Below are 20781 nucleotides of genomic sequence, written 5' to 3' on the forward strand. Positions count from 1 at the left end.
ATGGCAGCAGATATAAAAATACATGTGCTGTAACCTTCCCAAGCTCACTTGTGGGAGACATCTGTGACAAAGGGTAAAAAATCCTTTGCCGTAAATACAGAACAATGGAACAAAACAAGACCAAACAAGAAGTCACTAAATCTGAAAGCAATCTTCCTTTAAAGGCTCCTGTAGGAGCAACAATAGCTCAGGATTAGCAAGACAAACTATTCAGATGTGAAATAATAAAACCTGAACCAGTCCAACAAGAAAGTGGGAGTGCAGTAGAATGATGTACGGGTGTTTTGGTCTATGAAACAAAGTTTAAGAATCTTGAACTAGGGGAAGATTAAGCAGTGCAGGATTCTGCTTTGCTTTGTACACAGTCTCTGGGAGAAGACACAATCTGCTTCCTGTGTAATGTGAAATAGAATCCAAGCCAGAAGCAGCAAAAAAACCTAAACACCACAAAAGGCTAGTCAGAAGAACCTGTCAACATAATGCAAGTCATTTGTCCACATCTCCCTGTTCTAGGGGCCTGTGTGGTTCCAGCATAATTTACAGCAACCTCAGGGATGCTGTAACTTATACTTAGCTGCAATGACCCCATAATGGCCTTTACAGGACCTGAGAGCGCAGGAGAATGTCTTTCTTTACCATCCCCCTAGCATACCGCCAATACAAAGGGCTGAAAGGAGGGATGTCATACAGCCCTATGCTGCTAAGGGAAGCTACATATGCAAAGGGTATTATCAGAGGGTGCTCTACTAACTTCTGGAGCACCTCCTTGGAGATGCATCTGGGGATTAGCTCTGCCAGGCCAACACCTCTTCCTGCAGTCGTACTCCATCACACAGTTTCTCTCAGGACTCAGCTGTTCCCACATCACAGCTTGGCCCTCTGGCCAAATCACTGTAATTTTCCCCTTTGGGGAGGGGAAGGGTGCATGTATCAAAGTCTCTTGGGACTCCCTATCCTAGGCAGTCTTCCATTTCACTGTCCCTTTCCCAGTGGCTGGTAGGGGAACCCAGGCGCACCCTCTATACTGGGTTCCAGCCCAGGGACTCTACAACAAGCAGCCAAGGTCTACACAGTACTGAACATTACTGCTGTGTCCCTGAGCTACTTCTACCTTACCCTCTCTCACTCTGAGAGTGACTGCCATTTGTCACCCTACTACCCCGTTATACGCTCCACTACTGGGCCTTATACAGGCTCCTCCTTTTTCTGTCCAGCTGAGCTTCATCTCTAATTAGTCCTCTCTCCCTGTCTCTTCCTCCAGGTGCAGGGTAGGCAGTTAGGCCTAGCCATTTTAAGGCCTTGTGTGGGGTGTGCTCCCCACCACAGGTATATATCAGCTTTGTGGCTCCTTCATGCTAGCAGACTAGAATCTACCTATTCACTATAACAATTACTCTTAGCTCTTCTATAGTGCTTATAATCCATAGATCTCAAAGGGCTTTATAAAGGAAGGTTAGTATCATTTCCTTCATTTTACAGATGGGAAAACTGAGGCACTGACAACTGAAGTGACTTGCCCAAGATCCCATAGCGGGTCAGAGACAGATCCAAGAATAAGATCTAGGTTTCCTGATTCGCAGCCTCATGCTCTGCCCCCTTCGTATGCAGCAGTACAGAGGAGTGTCTTGAACTGGGGGCATGACTATGGGATCCATGACTGCACAGATTGCATGCCAAAAGCCCCTGTGTGTGTATGTATAGGGGGAGGGACACTCCAGTAGCAGCCCAAAATAATTCTGTGCTCTCTCTGCGGTCTGGGAGGGATGGTAACACCTGTGAGCATGGCCTGATTGCTAGAGAGGGGCATGGGAACCTGGATATAACCCCTCAGTGATTTTTTTTTAAATGAAAGAGGAGGATGATTTTTAAACAGAATGAGGTTCAAAAAGAGGCAGCAGCTATTTTTGGGCTCCCAAAGGGGAACTTGCAGAGGAATAGATGAAAGCACTTTTTTGCATAAAAGAAATCTAACCTAGAGTGTAGTCAGGCTCTATAAAACAAATTAAGATGATTTTACAATTTTACACAAACCGTGGGAACAAAGTTTTTAAGAGAGTTATCCTCAACTACAATTTTTTGAGACGACGAACAGTATTTCACTCTGATCTAGTTAGTATTATATTCACCAAAGGTTGAAAATTGTACAATAATGGAGCCAGAATTTGTTGGAGACTAAATGTATGACATACTACTGCTACGCATGTTTCCCCCCCCCCGCACTCAACCTTATAACAATTAGCATTAAGATTGAGAGTGTAAATTAATTTTAGTCCAAAAATTCAAAATTTAAGAGGCCTGATTCTCCACTTTATTACACCACTTTTATGTTAGGGTAACTAAATCCATGGGTTACACTGGAGTTCCACTTACACTAGATTGTTCCACAAATCAAGCACAAGATTCCTAAACCATTGTTAAATCAGCCACGTTGCATATATGTAGGGTGACTAGATAGCAAGTGTGAAAAATCGGGATGGGGTGGAGTGGGCGGTGTAATAGGGTCCTATATAAGACAAAGCCCTTCATATTGGGATGGTCCCAATAATATGGAATATTATATGGGATATATGTGGTATTTTTGGCCAAGCGAAGCAAGGCCCTACACCCAACTTGATGGCATTTCTCACCACATCGGATCAATTCCAACATTTCAGGGAATGTTTTAGGCGTCACTGGGAAGAAACCTGTTGATTTTGGTGAAAACCAGAAGTAGGGAAAATTGGGCAAACAGAGGTTATGGCTTCTGGTTAGCACAGCAGCTTCAGCTACCTCTGCAATTGTCTATAGTCATGGCTCTCAACCTTTCCAGACTACTGTACCCCATTCAGGAGTCTGTTTTGTCTTGCATACTCCAAGTTTCACCTCACTTAAAAAGTACTTGCTTCCAAAATGAGATGTAAAAATACAAAAGTGTCACAGCACACTATTACTGAAAAATTGCTTACTTTATCATTTTTACCATATAATTATAAAATAAATCAGTTGGAATATAAATATTGTACTTACATTTCAGTATATAGTATAAAGATCAGTATAAACAAATCATTGCATGAAATTTTAGTTTGTACTGACTTTGCTATGGCTTTTTATGTAGCCTATTGTAAAACTAGGCAAATATCTAGATGAGTTGATGTACCCCCTGGAAGACCTCTGCATACCCCAAGGGGTATGCGTACCCCTGGCTGAGAACCCCTGGTCTATAGATCAAATAACCAGTTGGATGACAGCCATTAGTATCTTCCAGTGTAAAACACCACTTCCCATTTCAGCTCTGCCCACAGTCCCAATAGGTTTTAAAATGCTGGCACCTTGACTTCTCTTCCAGACAGAAAGAAAATAAATAAGAATGGTAAGGGGAAGGGGAGATTGGGGAGCACACATGGGGGAGAATGGGAGACTTTGGTATGGAGGACAAAAGGGGAGTTGGAGGGGGATGGGAGGGTGGCACACAGGGAGCTTGTGGGGAAAATGAAGGGATGCAAGGAGCCCTTGGTGTGTGCAATGAGCTCAGTTTACAGAAGCAATGGAGTGTGTGACCCTCTAGTACTTTGAAGATATGCATTTTACAGCATAAACAGGAATACAAAATCCTAAATATATGCAACGTGCCCTATAATGTTAATGTATAAAATGCTAATGTTGTTGTATAAAATGCAACTTTCCTATGTTCCTATTTTTGTGCAAGTTAAGTTCTCAGCCGTAGCATTAGACTAATATAGTTTTTCATTTTTTATTTCCCTGTGTTTTTTAAAAGAAAAATGAAAAAGAGGGAAAATGGTGTTGGTGGACTTATTTGATTCTGTTCTCACAGTCAAAATAAATATTACGGCACAATATAGGGATCACACATTCATTTCTGTAAGTGCACTTCCTTATGACACTGCTGTGGTTTTCACACAGGTGTTTGGGGGAAGTGTTCACTGGTGGATGCTGTTGAGAGCGAGGGGGGATCTGGGATCTGGGCTGAGAGGCTAGTTGCAGTTTCATAGATTCATAGATATTTAGGTCAGAAGGGACCATTATGATCATCTAGTCTGACCTCTTGCACAACGCAGGCCCCAGAATCTCACCCACTCCTGCAAAAAACCTCTCACCTATGTCTGAGCTATTGAAGTCCTCAAATCGTGGTTTAAAGACTTCAAGGAGCAGAGAATCCTCCAGCAAGTTACCCGTGTCCCATGCTACAGAAGAAGGCGAAAAACCTCCAGGGCCTCTTCCAATCTGCCCTGGAGGAAAATTCCTTCCCGACCCCAAATATGGTGATCAGCTAAACCCTGAGCATATGGGCAAGATTCACCAACCAGATACCCAGGAAAGAATTCTCTGTAGTATTAGGAAGAGGCCATGGGCTTGTGAAGTGGAACCAAATATAGGGGATTGTTAATGAGGTACATAGAAGACGGTTAATGGATTTTTGATGGGACGTTAGTGGCAGCAAGAGTCGGGGCTGTGGTCTTAATAGGGGAATTTGTGAACCAAGGCTTTCTCAGGTGGGGACTGGACAGCTCCATAGGCCCTGACTCTGTGGGAGCTCTAGGGCTGGAGCACCCATGGAAGAAAATTAGTGGGTGCCCCCTTTGCCCCTTGGCGCCTCCCACCCCTAACAGCCCCGCTGATCGACTCCTCTACTGCCCTCCCAGAGCCTCCCGCCCACCACAGATCAGCTGTTCTGTGGTGTGCAGGAGGTGCTGGGGGGAGAGGGAAGAGCAGGGACGGGATGCACTTGGTGGAGAAGGCGGAACTGGGGGGAATAGGCGGGACGGGATTGGAAATAGGTGGGGTGGGGGAGGCTTCGGGGAAGGAGTGGGGTGGGGGCGGGGCCTGAGACGGAGCAGGTGTGGGAAGGAGCAGGGTGGGGACTTGGGAGAAGGGGTGGAGTGGGGGTGGGACCTGGGGCAGAGAAGGTGATAGTTGAACACCCTCCGTGCAAGGAGGAAGCCGGTGCCTGTAGAGAGCTCCCCATAAACATCCACAAAAATTTCCTCATTTCAGATCCCTCATTCAAACCCTCCTTTACCGTGATGCCTACAAAAACATGACTACAGTTATGCTGCTGGTGCACTGAGACCACGGCCTAGCATGCTGGCCAGCACTGTCTCATTGTTTCCTTTTAGTCCCTCATCAGTCTGTATCCATCCCTTGTCTCTTGTCTTATACAGATTGAAAGCGCTTTGTTATTATTATTTATGTGTATGATAGTAATGCTTTGGCACCCCGATCATGGCCCAAGACCCAGCTGTGGTATGTGCTGCACACACACACACACACACATACACACACAGAACAAAAAGACAGTCTTTGCTAGGGTGACCAGATGTCCCAATTTTATAGGGACAGTCCCAGTATTTGGGGCTTTGTCTTATATAGGTGCCTATTGTCCCCCACTTGCCTCACACTTGCTTATCTGGTCACCGTAAGAGTTTACAATCTAAGTGGTAGAAAGGGCCAGAGGGCTGCTGCCAATGAGAGGCTTCTGGGAAGATACACTGGGAGGGAAAGCAGAGTAGGCACTTTTCATCAGCAAAGTGCCTCATGATGTGGCTGGGGCTGTCCTCAGTGGCTCATCTTCCACATCCAGTGGCTCTGGTCCCTCGTTCTGCTCATCCTTGGGCTGGTCTAACCTGAAGCCACAAGCCAGGAAGAGCAAGGAAGGTGGAACGGTTTGGCTCCTCTCCACTCCACCAGGTCTAACCCTTCCCTACCCCACCCAAGTCTCTGGGTCTCAACCCTCTCCCCTTGCTGAACCACACACACATGCCGGAACTAGGGCTGCTGGCTTGAAGTGGTTCCCGTCCCATACAGGGTTTACAGGTTGATTCAATGGCTCTCAGCACCCCCCATATACATTTTTCCAGCTCCCCTGCTCACCCAGTCTCCCCATCCTTCCCATCTCTTTCTAGCTCCTGCCCCTTTCCTTCATCCGCCCCCTGCCTCTCCCACCCAGACCCCTAAGCCCACGCCTGGCTTCTCTGGGGCAGTGAGCGGGACGGGAGGGGAACTGCAGCCACCGCTGGGGGCGCTACAGAGCAGCGACCTGCGGCAGCAGCGGCTCGGCAGGGGGAGCATCCCCGCCTGCCACGTGACTCACAGAATGTAGTTGGGCTCAAGCCCCAGCCGGGCGTCGAGCGGTGCCCGCCGCCCCCCTCGCCCCACACCGCACCTCAACGGGGGCAGGAGCGCCGCGGTCACGTGGGCCCAGAGTGATGTAATTCCCCTCCCCCCTCCTGCCCCTCCCCGAGCAGTCGGAGCGTTGGGAGCTGGGCGCTCGCTCCGTGTGTGTGGCTCGCGCTGACCACCAGCAGCAGCAGCAGCAGCAGGAGGAGGAGGGAACTTTCCCCGGGCAGCTGCGGCTCCGCTTTCCTCTCCCCGGCCAGCGTGTCGGGCGCGGAGCTTGTGCGGCTCCGGAGCCGCAGGCGGCGGCGGCGGCAGCAGGAGCAGCCGCCGGGCAAGGAGCCTCCATGGGGTGAGTGTCCCCGCAGAAGTTGGCATCTGTTTATCCAGCGCTCTCTCTCTTTTTTCATTGTGTCCTGTTCCCACCCCTTGCTTTTGTGATTCGGAATCCAGGGAGCGGAGTGGCCGGGGAGGAGGCTATGAATAGGGGCATTGTGTGCATGGCTCAGCCCGGAGAGAGCGGGGAGGGGAAGGAGGAGGCGGCGGCGGCGGCGAAGTGGGGAGCCAGCTGCCTGCTCCTGGGGTCTCTAGGAAAAGCGGGGCCGGAAGGTGGTGCCTGTGGAGGGCAGAGATGAGATGCACGCCTGCTGGAAGGAGGGATGGAGGGAATGAATGGGCGAGACAGAGGTAGAGGAGCTCTCCAGGCTGGACCCTTGTCGCTTCCGTCTCTCCTCCCGGAGCCCTGAAGTTTGGCGAGACCGGGAGGGAGGCAGTGGTAGCAGGCAAGGATTTCATAGCCCCTCTCCTTTATTATGATTCAGTTCAGCCTGGGATTTCCAGGGCTCGGGGCGCTGCCTGGACTGCGTGAGTGGGAGGCCTCCTCTCTGCGGAGCGGTGGAGGAACAAGTTTCCTCAAGGAGAGGGAAGAGTTTGCAGGCGGCGTGGGTCGCTGTGTTGGGTTTTCTGCTCTCTGGAGCAGGGGGAGATTTCTCTCTGCTCCCCTCCCACCAGAAGCTGCTGATGGTGCGTTTCCTTTAGCAGAAAGTTAAGTTCTTCCCCCCCCACCGCAGCGCGTCTGGGTTTGTAGAGGCTCCAGAGGGCCGTGCACAGCCGCCAGTGACTCAACGGCAGCTTTTTTTTTTTACTCCAGTCTCTCTCCTGCGGTGGGTCGCATCAGGGCTTTGGAGAGTTGACAGCTGCAGTTCATGTGTGAGTAATAATAGCGCAGCTTTAGTCAACTTTAAGGGGTAGCAGTCAGCATCTATGGATTTCTCTCCCTAAGGAGCTCCTCCCCTGCCAAGGTATCTGTCTCACAGACAGGGTTTGGGGAAAGTTCTCCGAGCTAGTGGAATTTGTTCCACATATATACACACACATACTTGAGTATTTTCACTTCTTTTTGTTGTTACGTTGCTGAAGCTCTTACTCTAAATGCCAAAGGTTTCTGTAAATAATGCTTAATCCTTTCCTCTTTTTTTTTTTATCCTCACATGGGAGTTTTACTATTTGTGTAGCAAAAGGATGCTGGCTGGCACTGTTTAACAGAAGAGGTTCTAATTCTCTTGATCAGAACCTGCTATAGCTTTATTGCGAATAATAAAATACCTCAGTAATGTCCTTGTAAAATATCGCATTCTAAGCTGTAGTTAAAATTGTCAGCATTTTCATTAAAAGTATAAACCTCTCCTGGTGATTGCAACTCTGTTGGTGAAATTTTTCTGCACCCAGAAGCATTCATGCACATATACTCAGGGAGTTATGAGGACTGAGTTTAAAGTAACTTTTGAGAAATGTGAGCAAAACAGACCTGTGTGTGTGTGCACCCCCCCCCCCCCTTCCAGTTTTTTACTCTTTAAGATGGGCCTGGTAGGTACCTTGTCCTTAAAGGGACTCTATAAGTTTAAATTTGGCCGGAATAGGAATGGTTTCTTCCTTTACTTTCCAATGGAATTTTTTTTTTTGAAAGACAAATTTCCCAGCAGTCTTGGCAAAACAAATATTGTAGAGCATTCTGCCATGGCATTAGAATCTGAGAGTAAAATGATTAATCTGTTTTCATTGTTCAGGCTCTGAAAGATGCAGAAAGTAAAGTACAGTGATAGTGCAAATAATACAAAGCAAGCTAGATTCTTAACATTCAAAGTTACTCTTAAGTAGCATAAGAATGCTTGCTTTTTTTAGGGTTTTTTTTTAAACCGGATGATGTCCTTCCTATCTAATTTTACTTTTTACTGTTATGAACTAAATTTATCTTAAAAGTTCATAACTGCAGAAGTAGCAGTTTAAGGGGATACTGAGGCTACAAGGTTTCAGTTTATTTGAAAGAATCTTGTCAGCTCAGAATTTCCCCGCAGGTGACAATTAAAAATGGACCTGATTAGTAACCCAGTCAGATCCACACTGGAGTTCATATTTCTAATTCTTACCAATCCTGTGAAGAGGATTTTCCTTCCCCCTCTCCTTTTTTTGGCTGTACTGTGTTACTTATCAAATCATTTTAGTTTCTTACTGAAAAATCTACTCTTAAATATTTCTCCATTTAAGACTATGACCCTGTAATAGAATATAAATATGGTTAATGATTATGCATGCAAAACACCCATTGTACTGACAAATTTTAAACATTTATTGTCCAGTTCTCAGTTGTGCATTTTGAGGCCTCTTATTTAGTGCCATCTCTCTGCTGGTTTCAGAATAGCATTAAAAAGCTTAAAACACTAAATATATGTACATTACTAGAACAGACACTCTAGACTGATTAGGTGGAATTGATAAATCTCTAGAACTGCTTAGCTTTTGACACACACTCATAAAGAGAGGTAAATGAACTTTTTTGTATTTGCTAAGCAAAGAGTCGCACAACAGCCACATAAACAGAGATGTGAAAGAGCATTTGAGAAGAACAAAACAGGGTTTGTTTAGAACCTGACATTCTGTCTGAGAGAGAAGCAAACTGCCTTGCCAACATTTACTTGTATACCATGCACAGCAAGAGTCTATCTTCCAGACTCCAAAATATTGGGAATATGTGTATGTACCATTCTCTTCCCTAATCCAGGAATGCACCTATCAACATAACAAAGAAGCTGGTTTCCCCAAAAACAATTCATTACTTAAAATGGGTAAGGGAAGAGTGAACAGAGCTGCTGATGGAAGTTTTCATGAAAGGGTTTAATAATGCATCTCTGTTCACTTTTGATATAGCCCCACTTGGGCACTTCTCTGCAGCCCCATTTGGTGGGGCATATACATTTAATAGGAGAACAAGAGGACTGGAAGCTAAGTTTCTGTGCAGTTCTAGGTTTTTGTGAAGGTTAATGACACAATCTTTGCTCCAGTTGTAGTAATATCCACTAGAATCAATTCATTCTGGTAGCTGAGTATGTTCTGGTTCTTGTGGCATGGTGGTGATACCTGAAATAACAATAAACAAAAATGCCTAAAAATAGAACTAATAAATCTAAAGCTTTAGTGTTGTGTTCTTTGCTGTCTCAGGCAGAAACTAAAATAGCCAAAAGAAAATGGCTTTTGAGATTTATATCAACTATCTAGGCAGGTTTGTGGTGGCTTCTGTGGGTCATGACTTCACCAGAAGATATGCATTGAAATTACTACTATTCTGGCAGTAGTTTTTCTACTGTCCATAATCTTTAATTCTTTTAAGAGGTGTTTTATATTCAAAATTGTGAAAGTCATACTTTTAATGATGGCAGCTTAAGTAATAAACTATTGTAGAATCTACAGTTATCAAACTGTTTGAGATAAAGTTGGGTTTGGGGTAGGAAGGAGAGAGGGCTAAATTCACCATTGGCACTTACAGCTGGAAGCTGGTGTAAACCATTATAGAGGGCTTCAGGGATGGAAACTAAAACAGACCTGGTGGCAGCAGCGTTAGACAGTCCCAGTTCCTCCATTTGTTATTGCAGAAGAGAATGTGAAGTGGCAGCTTGGCCTGAAAAATGAGTGGTGTTGGCACATAAGGGAGTGTGGCTACTAGGATAGCTGGAGGGGATGTTGTCATCAACCACACTATCAGAGGCTCGTTCACCTGCACATCCACCAATGCGATTTATGCCATCATGTGCCAGCAATGCCCCTCTGCCATGTACATTGGTCAAACTGGACAGTCTCTACGTAAAAGAATAAATGGACACAAATCAGATGTCAAGAATTATAACATTCATAAACCAGTCGGAGAACACTTCAATCTCTCTGGTCACGCAATCACAGACATGAAGGTCGCTATCTTAAAACAAAGAAACTTCAAATCCAGACTCCAGCGAGAAACTGCTGAATTGGAATTCATTTGCAAATTGGATACTATTAATTTAGGCTTAAATAGAGACTGGGAGTGGCTAAGTCATTATGCAAGGTAGCCTATTTCCTCTTGTTTTTTCCTACCCCCCCCCCCCCAGATGTTCTGGTTTAACTTGGTTTTAAACTTGGAGAGTGGTCAGTTTGGATGAGCTATTACCAGCAGGAGAGTGAGTCTGTGTGTGTATGGGGGTGGGTTTTTGGAGGGGGGGAGGGAGTGAGAGAACCTGGATTTGTGCAGGAAATGGCCTAACTTCATTATCATGCACATTGTGTAAAGAGTTGTCACTTTGGATGGGCTATCACCAGCAGGAGAGTGAATTTGTGTTGGGGGGTGGAGGGTGAGAAAACCTGGATTTGTGCTGGAAATGGCCTAACCTGATGCTCACTTTAGATAAGCTATTACCAGTAGGACAGTGGGGTGGGAGGAGGTATTGTTTCATATTCTCTGTGTATATATAAAGTCTGCTGCAGTTTCCACGGTATGCATCTGATGAAGTGAGCTGTAGCTCACGAAAGCTCATGCTCAAATAAATTGGTTAGTCTCTAAGGTGCCACAAGGACTCCTTTTCTTTTTGCGAATACAGACTAACACGGCTGTTACTCTGAAACCTGTCCATCTTAGGTACTTGTATTGCCCCCATTACATTCCAATCTGAGCCCTTCACACTTTAATGTATTTATCCTCAAAACACCCTTGTGTGGTAGAGAAACACTGCTGTTCCTACTTTAAGGGTAGGGAGTTGGGGCACAGACAGACAGACTGACTTGCCCAAGATCATACCAGAAGTCTGTGGTGTAGTAGGGAATTTGAAGCTGGGTCTCCCAAGTCCCTGAGTAGTGCCTTAATCATTATACCATCCTTCCTTGGTATTTATATGTACAGTATTTACAGTGAAGTCAGTCTGATATATTGACATTGCATCCTGTCCCTAAGGAAAGGGTTTTCAATAATACAGATATGAATGGGTGCTCTCGAGGGGCAGTGTTAACATGGATTCATGGGTTAAATTGCACCCATGCCACTCTGGGTGTTGCAGCCTGGTGCACAGGGTTGCAACGCCCAAAGCGGGAAGCCAGGTCCCGCCTGGTGGGACAGGAGCTGCAGCTATGCGGTGAGTGTGGGATGGGCTTACTCTCTGTTCCCCCTCCCCCAGGGCCTCCCCTCCTCATTCAGCCAGGATTGTGGGGTGGGGTGAGGGGTGCTGCTGTGGTTGGTTGGTTCCTCCTTGGCAGTTTAGTATAGTTCACTCTGCCCCCGGTGCTCTCAGTACTTAATTGTAGGGTTAGTGATGTTGATTCCTTAACAGGCTGAGCTTTTCTGTTAAGTGTTCTGTGTAGCAAGGCATACATACGAATTGAACTGAATTGAACTAAAATGGCCTCAAAGTCAAAATAAAGATCACATCACTTCCCTTCTCAATCAGGTTTTATATCCTGCTATAGAATATTTGAAAACTTTTCTTAGTGTGAGTATTTCTTCAATGGGGTAATATCCTTCAGGGAATCATCTTGTGGTAGGGACAGGGTTTGAGGATGAGGTTTGACACACGTTAAATAAAGATACCGTTCATCCCTTCTTAACAATTCCCGTGTTTGTTTTCTCTTGAGCTACTTTACAGCATTCATCCATAAAGCAACATTGTACAGCCTTGGTTTTAAGATTAAATCTTTATACTTTCCTCATGCTTGCTTACTCCTGTAAGGAGCAAGTTGTCTGATGTGAAGTATCGTAAAGGAAACGAGTAGCAGGTACTAGCTGTTGTGAGATGCAGTTCTCGGAATGCCTTCTGTGCTGCTATTTGAACAAATAGGTTGTTCGGCACATCTCTGCTGGTTACATCCCTTGCTCTTGATTGGGCACTGTTGCTTCTTCTGATCGCTCTTAAATCTTTAATACGATAACAAGTGGAACTGTGGCTCATGTAGTCTTTTTATTTTTATTATTTGTAACTAGATGCCTCAATCCAAATCCAGGCCTTGCTGTGTAAAGTGCTGTACAAACAGATAGCTAGAAACAGCTGCTGTCCTGAAGACTTTGCAGTCCAAGTAGAGAAGGAAGACACCCTCTTCTTCCCCCTTGTATTTCTGTCCTCCCTTTTTAGAGAAGAGGAACTGAGGCACAGAGAGATTATACTTGCCTGAGATCATACACAAAGTCTGTGGAATAGCTGGGTATTGGGCCCATATTTCCTAAGTCCCAGAGAGTGTTTCAAACCAAGATCATCTTTTTTCTGTCATTTTGACTAAACGCTCTCAATTAGTAAGAGGATTTTTCCCCATAATTCCCATGCCACACTTGGCCTTCTGAGGCACCTGACTATGAAGGATTTCTCAAGAGGAGTAGGCTTTGGACTGCTGTAGGCATTGTTGCCTGGCTGATGTCAGCTTGTGATTGACAGCTTATACTAGGTTAGAGATAAGAGTACACTAGATCAATCTTTCTCACCCCCCCTCCATCTTCCTCAAAATAATTGTTTGCCCAACTGAAAGAGACACTGGCAGCTTGAAATCTGTTTGGTTTCTAAAGCTGAGATTAAAGTAATTTAAATCATTATACCTGCCCTTGCCCCTGCCAGTTTCTGTGGTCTTACATTTTCCTATCCTTTTAAAAAAAAAAAAATTCAGTTTGCTGATTCTGTGTTGAAAGACCTGCCCAGACAGAGAGTCTGATTAGATACAGAGGGGGAAAATGTGAGTCTAATGAATAAATGAGTAAACTCCAATTAACTTCAAAGAAGCCAGGATTTCACTTAGAGTGCTATCAGTTGCACAAGATAAACTGAAGAAGGGTCTTGTTTTCTTCTTTTGTATAATTCTTTCCAGTTATTGTAATTGGGTGGCACTAAGGCCTTGTGTGTTCACACAACTTCTACTAGTTTGATTTAAAAACCAATTTTAGTTAACCTGGCACAAAACCCTATGTGGACACTCTTAAATTGGTTAGCATTAGGCCTCTAAGGTATCCATTCAGGGATGGCTTACCTGGCTCAGCTGAATCAACTTAAAAACAGATTTTAAACTGTTACAAATTGCGGACAAGGTCTAAGAGTAGAGGACTGAAACACTGAGTTCTTGCCTACAATTGGTGTGTAGTTTTTTGTTTGGGGTTTTTTCTTTCTGCTGGTGTGACTGTATTGCTATAGCTGTAGTTTCAAACTATGCTAAATTGCATCTGTGCACAGGTCACTTTTTTCCCCCGTGCAGTGCATTCCCGCTGAAGGGTTTGCACTCGTACAGCTACATCCTTGTAGCTACGCACCTGTTCAAAAAATAAAACGTCTGAGTCACTGTCTTACTAGTTTGGTTTACTATGCTGGCTTCCACAGAGAGTACTTAAAATTCATTGACTATAGACTTGATTTTAAGTAAATGAGTCGGTAATTTGACTGTGATACAAAAATTGCGCATCTATGGTGAACCTATAACATGCCTAACCTCAGTTTGTCAGCAGCAATCTGAATGATCAAAAAGTAAGAAGCATTTCTTAGTAGTTCAAACTGTGAAATGTAATAACTCTTGGCCCATGGTCCTCTTGCCTCTGCAGAGAGGAACCAGAATCTGTGGATCTTAGTGCAGGAAGAGGAACCAGCACTGCATTATACTTGCTCCTTCCTTCTCAGTCCTATAGAAACTCATCTGCAGAGACTTGGGGGAGATCTGAGCTGTAAATAGGGAGGGGCTGTGGCTGTTGTTGGGGCTGGACTCCCCCTGACCCTAGATCCATGAGGCACAGCAACATGAGTGACTACAAAGAGTTGGCAGTAAACTATGTGGGTTCACTCTCATAACCTCTTTTCACCCCCGAGGGATGTTCCAGGGGAAGTGGTTTTCAAGGTGAGGCTTGGGTGTGCGTGGCAGTTGGCAGTTTGGTCGCAAGAGATTTCCATGTGGATGGTCCTTGTCTGTGGTGAATCCCCTGATGTAGCTATGGATTAAAGGGGATTGGTGGATGTAAGGGGCCAACCCTCAGCCTCTTCTGTAAAGAGGGAGAAAACAGCCCTTCTCTGTGCACCCCATGAGGGAGAAAATGAAAAGCTTGGTGAAATGACATTTACTGGCAGGTTGGTGACTACAGCAATATAATTTAAAAAAATGCTTGAAGCTTTTAAGTGCCTTGGTTGAAAGAGAATTTTTTTTTTTAACACAAAGGTTACAGCTAGGAGATTGTGATACAGTGGAGAATTTTAGAAGGATATCAAGGGGAAAAGTTTTCCAACAGCGGGATGTATTTGAGTGGAAAAAATCTCCCAAGGGAAGTTGAGTGCACGTTGCTTAACACATCTAAAAGCAAAAAGGAGTACTTGTGGCACCTTAGAGACTAACCAATTTATTTGAGCATGAGCTTTCGTGAGCTACAGCTCACTTCATCGGATGAGCAGAGATGACAGAGCGGGAGGACACAGGAGATGGTCCTAAACAGGCAGAGGGTGGGACTAGGTCACCAAAGGTCTCTGATGCATCTTATGTCTTATGATTCTGCTTAAAGTAGGATTAGCTGTGTACAAATCATTCATTCCCTGTCTTGAGTAGCCCTTGAGTCACACAGTGAATTTCTCAATGTGTTTTCATAGTCAGAGCCACACTGATACACTCACGGTACAGTAACCCTTTCCATTGTTTGTCAGATGGCATATGGTTGTCTGCAATGGACTGGGCGGGGTGGGGGTGGGAAAGGGTTGCAGGGGGAAGATGCTGAATGTGATGAAATCACAAGATATTTAGTAGAATGGAAAGTGCTGGGGGTATCTTTCAGTATGGTGCCAGTTTGTATGGTATGGTAAACAAAAGCAGCTAGGAATATGGGCAAAAGCTAAGCCCTCCCAGTGGCTCTGGCAATGGAAAAAACCCAGGTTTGTGAGTGGCATTCGCGTTCCTGTTAACTGGGTCAGCGGAGCTTGATCATGTGAAGAACGTGACAAGCACAAATATTGAGGTGAGCAGAAGAATAGTCGCTAGCTGTGCAAGTGCCTATGGGTAATTAATAGAGCAACACTAACTGCCAGCAGAGTTTGTTCTTGGGAATGAGAGCTGAATTCGTGGCGTAGGAGGAAAATTATCATCTGAAGCATTATTGGGGAAAGGAGAATCCCTGCTAGGTGTTCGGTATGCAGGTCCTTCATGGAGTCTCTGGCTCTCTCCTTTATTGGCTTCTAGAAAGATCTGCTTGAGGTAGGGGGAGAGTGAGGTTGGAAAGAGAGGACTGGTTGAAGTTGTGAATGTCATTTTGGTTATGTTGGAAAAGCTTTATCTGACAGGAAGGTTTTGTAGCCTTTCCTAATGGGTGGGCCGACTTTGCATTCATCTAATCTCCATCCCCACAACTGACAATTAATTCTGAGATTAGTATTGTGCTGTGAGTATAGAAATGTAATAAACTGGGTACAATTGTGGTCGGAAAGAGACGGGGATATCACTTGGTAGAAAAACTGTGGCAATAGAACTTACATCTCCTACTTTACAGAAATATACTGATATTTCTTTCCAATATTTAACCCTTCTGGCATTAAACATTCAGGGCAATGAGCCTTAGCAGCAGAGAGTCATTTTCAGTAGCACAAACATAGAGCATACAGGTTTCAGAGTGGTAGCCATGTTAGTCTGTATCAGCAAAAAGAACGAGGAGTACTTATGGCATCTTAGTGACTAACAAATTTACAATATGCCCTAAGGCCATTTTATGTTGCTTCGCTGGATTCAAGGGGCATTCAAGGAGTTAATTACAATGTTGTTTGAAAGACCTTGCTCTGATTCTAATATAATTTTAATTGGAGGAAACTATAAGCCTAGGGTGGCTATTTACTTTGATTTGATTTGCCCTAGTGTAAGTCAGTGGGAGTGCTTGCCCTAGTAACTTTTTAAACCTTAATACTTAATGGTATGAATTTTAGGTTCAAACACCATACATACAGAAATCTCGGAACCTCAAATTACCACTATCCTACTGCATCTTATTGTAACATGGTGGCATTTCTAGGTTGACAGTGAACCTTGCTGGGGTTTTAGTATGTATTGCTAAAAGTTAATAATTTTTTAATTCTATACTAAAGGGATTACAGATCAAGTATTGTGTATTTAATTGAACTAACAATCGGATGCTTTTAACTAGAATTAAGCTGCTGAGCTTGTGGATTTACATGCTCTGTTTTTACAAAGATGCTGTGGATACAAATTGACAGTTCTCAGTATTTATTATTGCATCTGCTCTAAAATGGGAGCTACACTCTATTTGATAAATGGATTGAAAAGATGGTCTTTGTTAGTACCTTTGTATCACCTGCTGAAATACTGTTTTGAAAGGTCGTAGAGCAGTGTTCATTTGTGAATTTCAGTGGATGTGCGAGTGTCTTGTACAACAGTAATGGAGTACGTTATTAGAGGAACTACCTTTTATCTGTGGGAAATGAACATTTATCATAAAGGTGTACTGAATTGGGACACTGACCTCTTCTGTGCTAATTCCAGTAGTTACTCCCTTTAAGAATGTAAACCTTTAGTAAGGGGAAACAAAAGCCAGTTGTTTTACAGATTTTTGTCTCTCTATTGCTGAGGGATCATGAGCATTATGATGCACAAATTCTAATCGTAATGTTTGTTTTTAGTTGTCTCTGATGAAAAGATTAGAGTAATGTGGGTCATGAACAACACCAAACCTGGGAATCTATGGGGTGGTTGGTATGTTGGTGGTGGTGGTGTGTTTTTTTTTTTGTTGTTTTGGCATGCTGCCAAAAATTTGATCCTGCTGTGGATTTAGATAATGCCATAAGTACATAAAATGCACATACTGTAGGCAACATGTGATCTTGATGAATCTTGTGGGGAAAAAAAGTTAGTTGTAATGTTGGCCTCCAACAGGAAGTGCCAAAAAAAAAAAATCAAAAACTTGTTGATGACAGCTGCTAATTGGAATGTATAATAAGTCCTACATAAGGCCCAGTTCTGCAGCCACTCTGTCTGCATACTCAGGAGTTCCCATAGAGGATCTCACCATTAGTCCATCTAGTCAGGTATCCTGTCTTCAACAACATCCTGTCTTCTGCTGCTTCAGATGTAGGTTCAAAAAACCCAAACAAACTTGTAGCAGGGAAGTTTTTATTTCTGGGTGGCGGTGGTGTTTATTTAAATCCCTGCTTGGTGATTTCTTTGCCCTGATGCATGAACATTTGTGTTTAGTCCATTGAAAATTATTTTAAAGGAATATAATTCCATGTAATTGAATAGTCTTCTTACTTATATAAGTGTTTAATCTGTTTTAAATCCTGCTAAACTATTGGCTTCAATTATCTCTTGTGGTGATATGTTCCAGAGGCTTTTAAATAAAAGATAATACCTTTATATCAGTTTTAAAAGTGATCATCTGCAAAGGATTTTTAAAACATTAGGCTTCTGCCACCTCCTCTCCTCCCCCCACTTTTCCTGCTTCGATGTATAAGTAAGACATGTGAAAAAGTCTTGTTTTTTTTTTCCTTGGAAATGCCAGGAATGTCAAGGTTGCTCTTCCTTGGTCCTCCAGCAAAACCTCTAGGAAGTCTCAGATGTTCGTTGTGAGCTCTGACTCCTTCACTGGAAAGGTGAAGTTGCTTGATCTTGACAACAAGGAGTCCGGTGGCACCTTAAAGACTAACAGATTTATTTGAGCATAAGATTTCATGGGTAAAAACCCCACTTCTTCAGATGCATGTCTGCATCTGTAATTTTCACTCCATGTCACCCTCTCATTAATTCTCCATCATTTTAGCATCCTCCAGCCTAGACAGCACCTGCAAAATAAAATGAGTTTTGTCTTTTTTACAAAAACCTTTCAAGACTACTATGTCTGTCATAAAGAAGCGACCTGCCCTTCCCGCAAAGGAACGGAGAGCTCAAATCTGTTGTTTTTCTACCTCTGTAGAGGTCACTCTTTACACTTGTTACTTTTTGAGTTTCATTGAGTGTCCCCTTGTTCTTGTATTAAAAGTGAGTCAGCGTTCTGCCTGCAGAACAACTACCTAATCGTGCCTGAGTCCTTTGATTAGATTTGGTGTTACTTTAACTTTCTACAGAAAGGTATTTGTTTTGGGGGAAGGAGAGGAATTGGCCCAGCTGAAGACCTACTTGGCATGTCTGTGAGATATTTTGGGAAGCTTATTCATGTGTTTTTGTTTTTGTTTTTTTAATATCTTCATGAGAACTGTTCATGTAGAGCTCTGGTGATTTAAAAACTTCTCATAGCTGTGCTTAGTTCAAAAGGATGGTGTGTGGTATTGATTTTTTTTTCCTGACTTTCCACAAATATACCATCTTCCTGCAATGTAACTGTTGATAAAACTATGTGATACCTTTTGAAACCTTTTGAAAGATTACATGTGAGTGTGGATTAAATCTTAATTTGCACAATAGTGTGGTCATTTTAACTTGCTTGCCAAAAAATAAATTGGCACTTTAACTTAACTGATGTGATGAAAGAATGGTGGTGGTGTTTTTTTTTTTTTTCTTTATCAAACTGGAGTCTAGAGCCTCTGAAAATGACATGAAATTCCATACAGTGAACGTAGGGGACCTATAGAAATTAGGGGAGGGGAATATATTCATAGCTATTCATTTATTTGACTAGACTCTGAACTACAATAGGAAATTTTTTTTCTTTTATTCTAAGTTGGAGGGAGAAGTTGCTAGAAAGAAACAGAACTTTGTGCATGTGAATATTTTTTGCTGTTAAATTGTTCTTTCAGTAGGAGCTTGCATGGCAGCTAAAACTCCAAAAATACATGGACAGACTATTTCTGTAAACATAACGCAAACATATTTTGTAAGTTTTCAACAGACCTTGAAATGTTGAAATTTTGTTACTTAGATGACTTTGTTCATTCCAGGAGTCTGTTAATCTTTCTCCCAGTAGCTATTCTCTTCCCATTATGTTTTGTTTTTGTATGTGTTCACAAACTATTAGTGGAAATGTTTGTACAGAACTTCTCCATATATTGAGATTGATAGAGGATGCTTCTGACATTATCCTGCAATGTGTGCCAGGGTAGGGTGCAAGAACCTTAATTCAATGACTGGATATTTCCCTACAGTTTGTTTCCCACTACCCACCTGTACCAATGGTTGTTTTGACAGTAACACAGATATAAGCCAGTAGGCTCGTACAAATGTTACCTGTAATATCCTCTTTAGGCAAGATATTACTAGTATTATAAAATACAAACTTACAAATAACAGGTAAAGATTGTTTCATGCTATTGCTTTGCAGGAATTTAGTCAGTGTTGGGTTTGTGCCACGAAACTTCAGGAAGCTGTGAAATGCTGTTAATTTTAAAGAATCTTGAAAAGTAAGACACAACCGATACTTCTTGATTTGTTTTTAAGTCAAAGTTCTATTTTTAAAAGTGTAATAAGGCTCATAGTGAACCTATGCAGTATCTAGTTAGAAACTTATTTTCCTTTCTGTTTTGCCTAGGTGTTGAAAAAAACTCAGATCTGGAAAACTGAATGGGATAAACATGAAGAGCTTGAAAGCAAAGTTCAGAAAGAGTGATGTAAGTACTCCAGGGCTCGCTCTGGCTGACTAATATTTGTTAGTTTGTATTGTGGAAACAGTCCCTCACTCCCAACTAGATAAGGTTGTAGGTTAATCAACTACAGAGAACAGAAGCATTTTCCAAACACTACTGTACTCTCCTGTTACATTAGGTCTCTAAACTGTTTCTGTTTTGGAGTATAATTCTCAGTTACACAGGCTAATCAGAATTGGCCACATGCCTCACCTTTGGACATTAGCTGGCTTATGTGAAAATCTGCATGTGTGCAGGATCCACCAGTCTTCTACCAGATTGGGCTCTTTCACAAATCTTGATTCTGTACCTGGAGCTTAGTTTATCCTATTAATGGTTCTAATATCCAATATTGTTTCTTTTTAGGCATTTGTACCATTATTATCACTGTGGTATCTGAACACTTAACATAGAAAACTGTATCCAGACTGTAACAGGGTGGCAAGGTCTGTAACTCCATATAGGGATACAAGGCTGTCCTGTTGACTACCCTGTTAGCAGGGGTTCTGGAACCCTGCACAGAGCTGATAAGGCAGATGTGGCTAGTTAATTCCACCAGTCTGAGTAGATGTTTGCACCTGCCTCTCATACAGGGATCTAGGGGCAGAGATGGGGAAGTCCTCTAGGATTTGTCAAACCCCAGGAAGAGCTGCAACTGGAGAGAAAGCTTAGGCTGAGTTTCATAGTCTGTTTGAGTTATTCAGTAAGATTACCAAGAGAGGGGTGAATTTGACCTCATACAGTGTGTGTATTTCTTCTGAAGCAGTGCGAATGCCACCTGTTTACACAATCACTCAGTATGCCTGGTTACTGTTCACTGCAT

The 20781-nt window shown here is 43.3% G+C and overlaps 1 protein-coding gene across 1 annotated transcript in view; it reads left to right on the forward strand.

Annotated features, from left to right (window-relative positions):
* Nucleotides 1–6338: 6338 nt before the first annotated feature.
* Nucleotides 6339–20781, forward strand: part of RAI14 (retinoic acid induced 14) — a 130968-nt gene continuing 116525 nt past the window's right edge. The window contains exons 1-2 of the mRNA XM_077816732.1: nt 6339–6463; nt 19865–19943. Coding sequence (XP_077672858.1) covers nt 19908–19943 — 36 coding nt within the window. The 5' untranslated portion in view covers nt 6339–6463; nt 19865–19907. The remainder of the gene's footprint in view (nt 6464–19864; nt 19944–20781) is intronic.

This window comes from Eretmochelys imbricata, chromosome 5 (assembly GCF_965152235.1).
Source record: "Eretmochelys imbricata isolate rEreImb1 chromosome 5, rEreImb1.hap1, whole genome shotgun sequence".
Lineage (NCBI taxonomy): Eukaryota > Metazoa > Chordata > Testudines > Cheloniidae > Eretmochelys > Eretmochelys imbricata.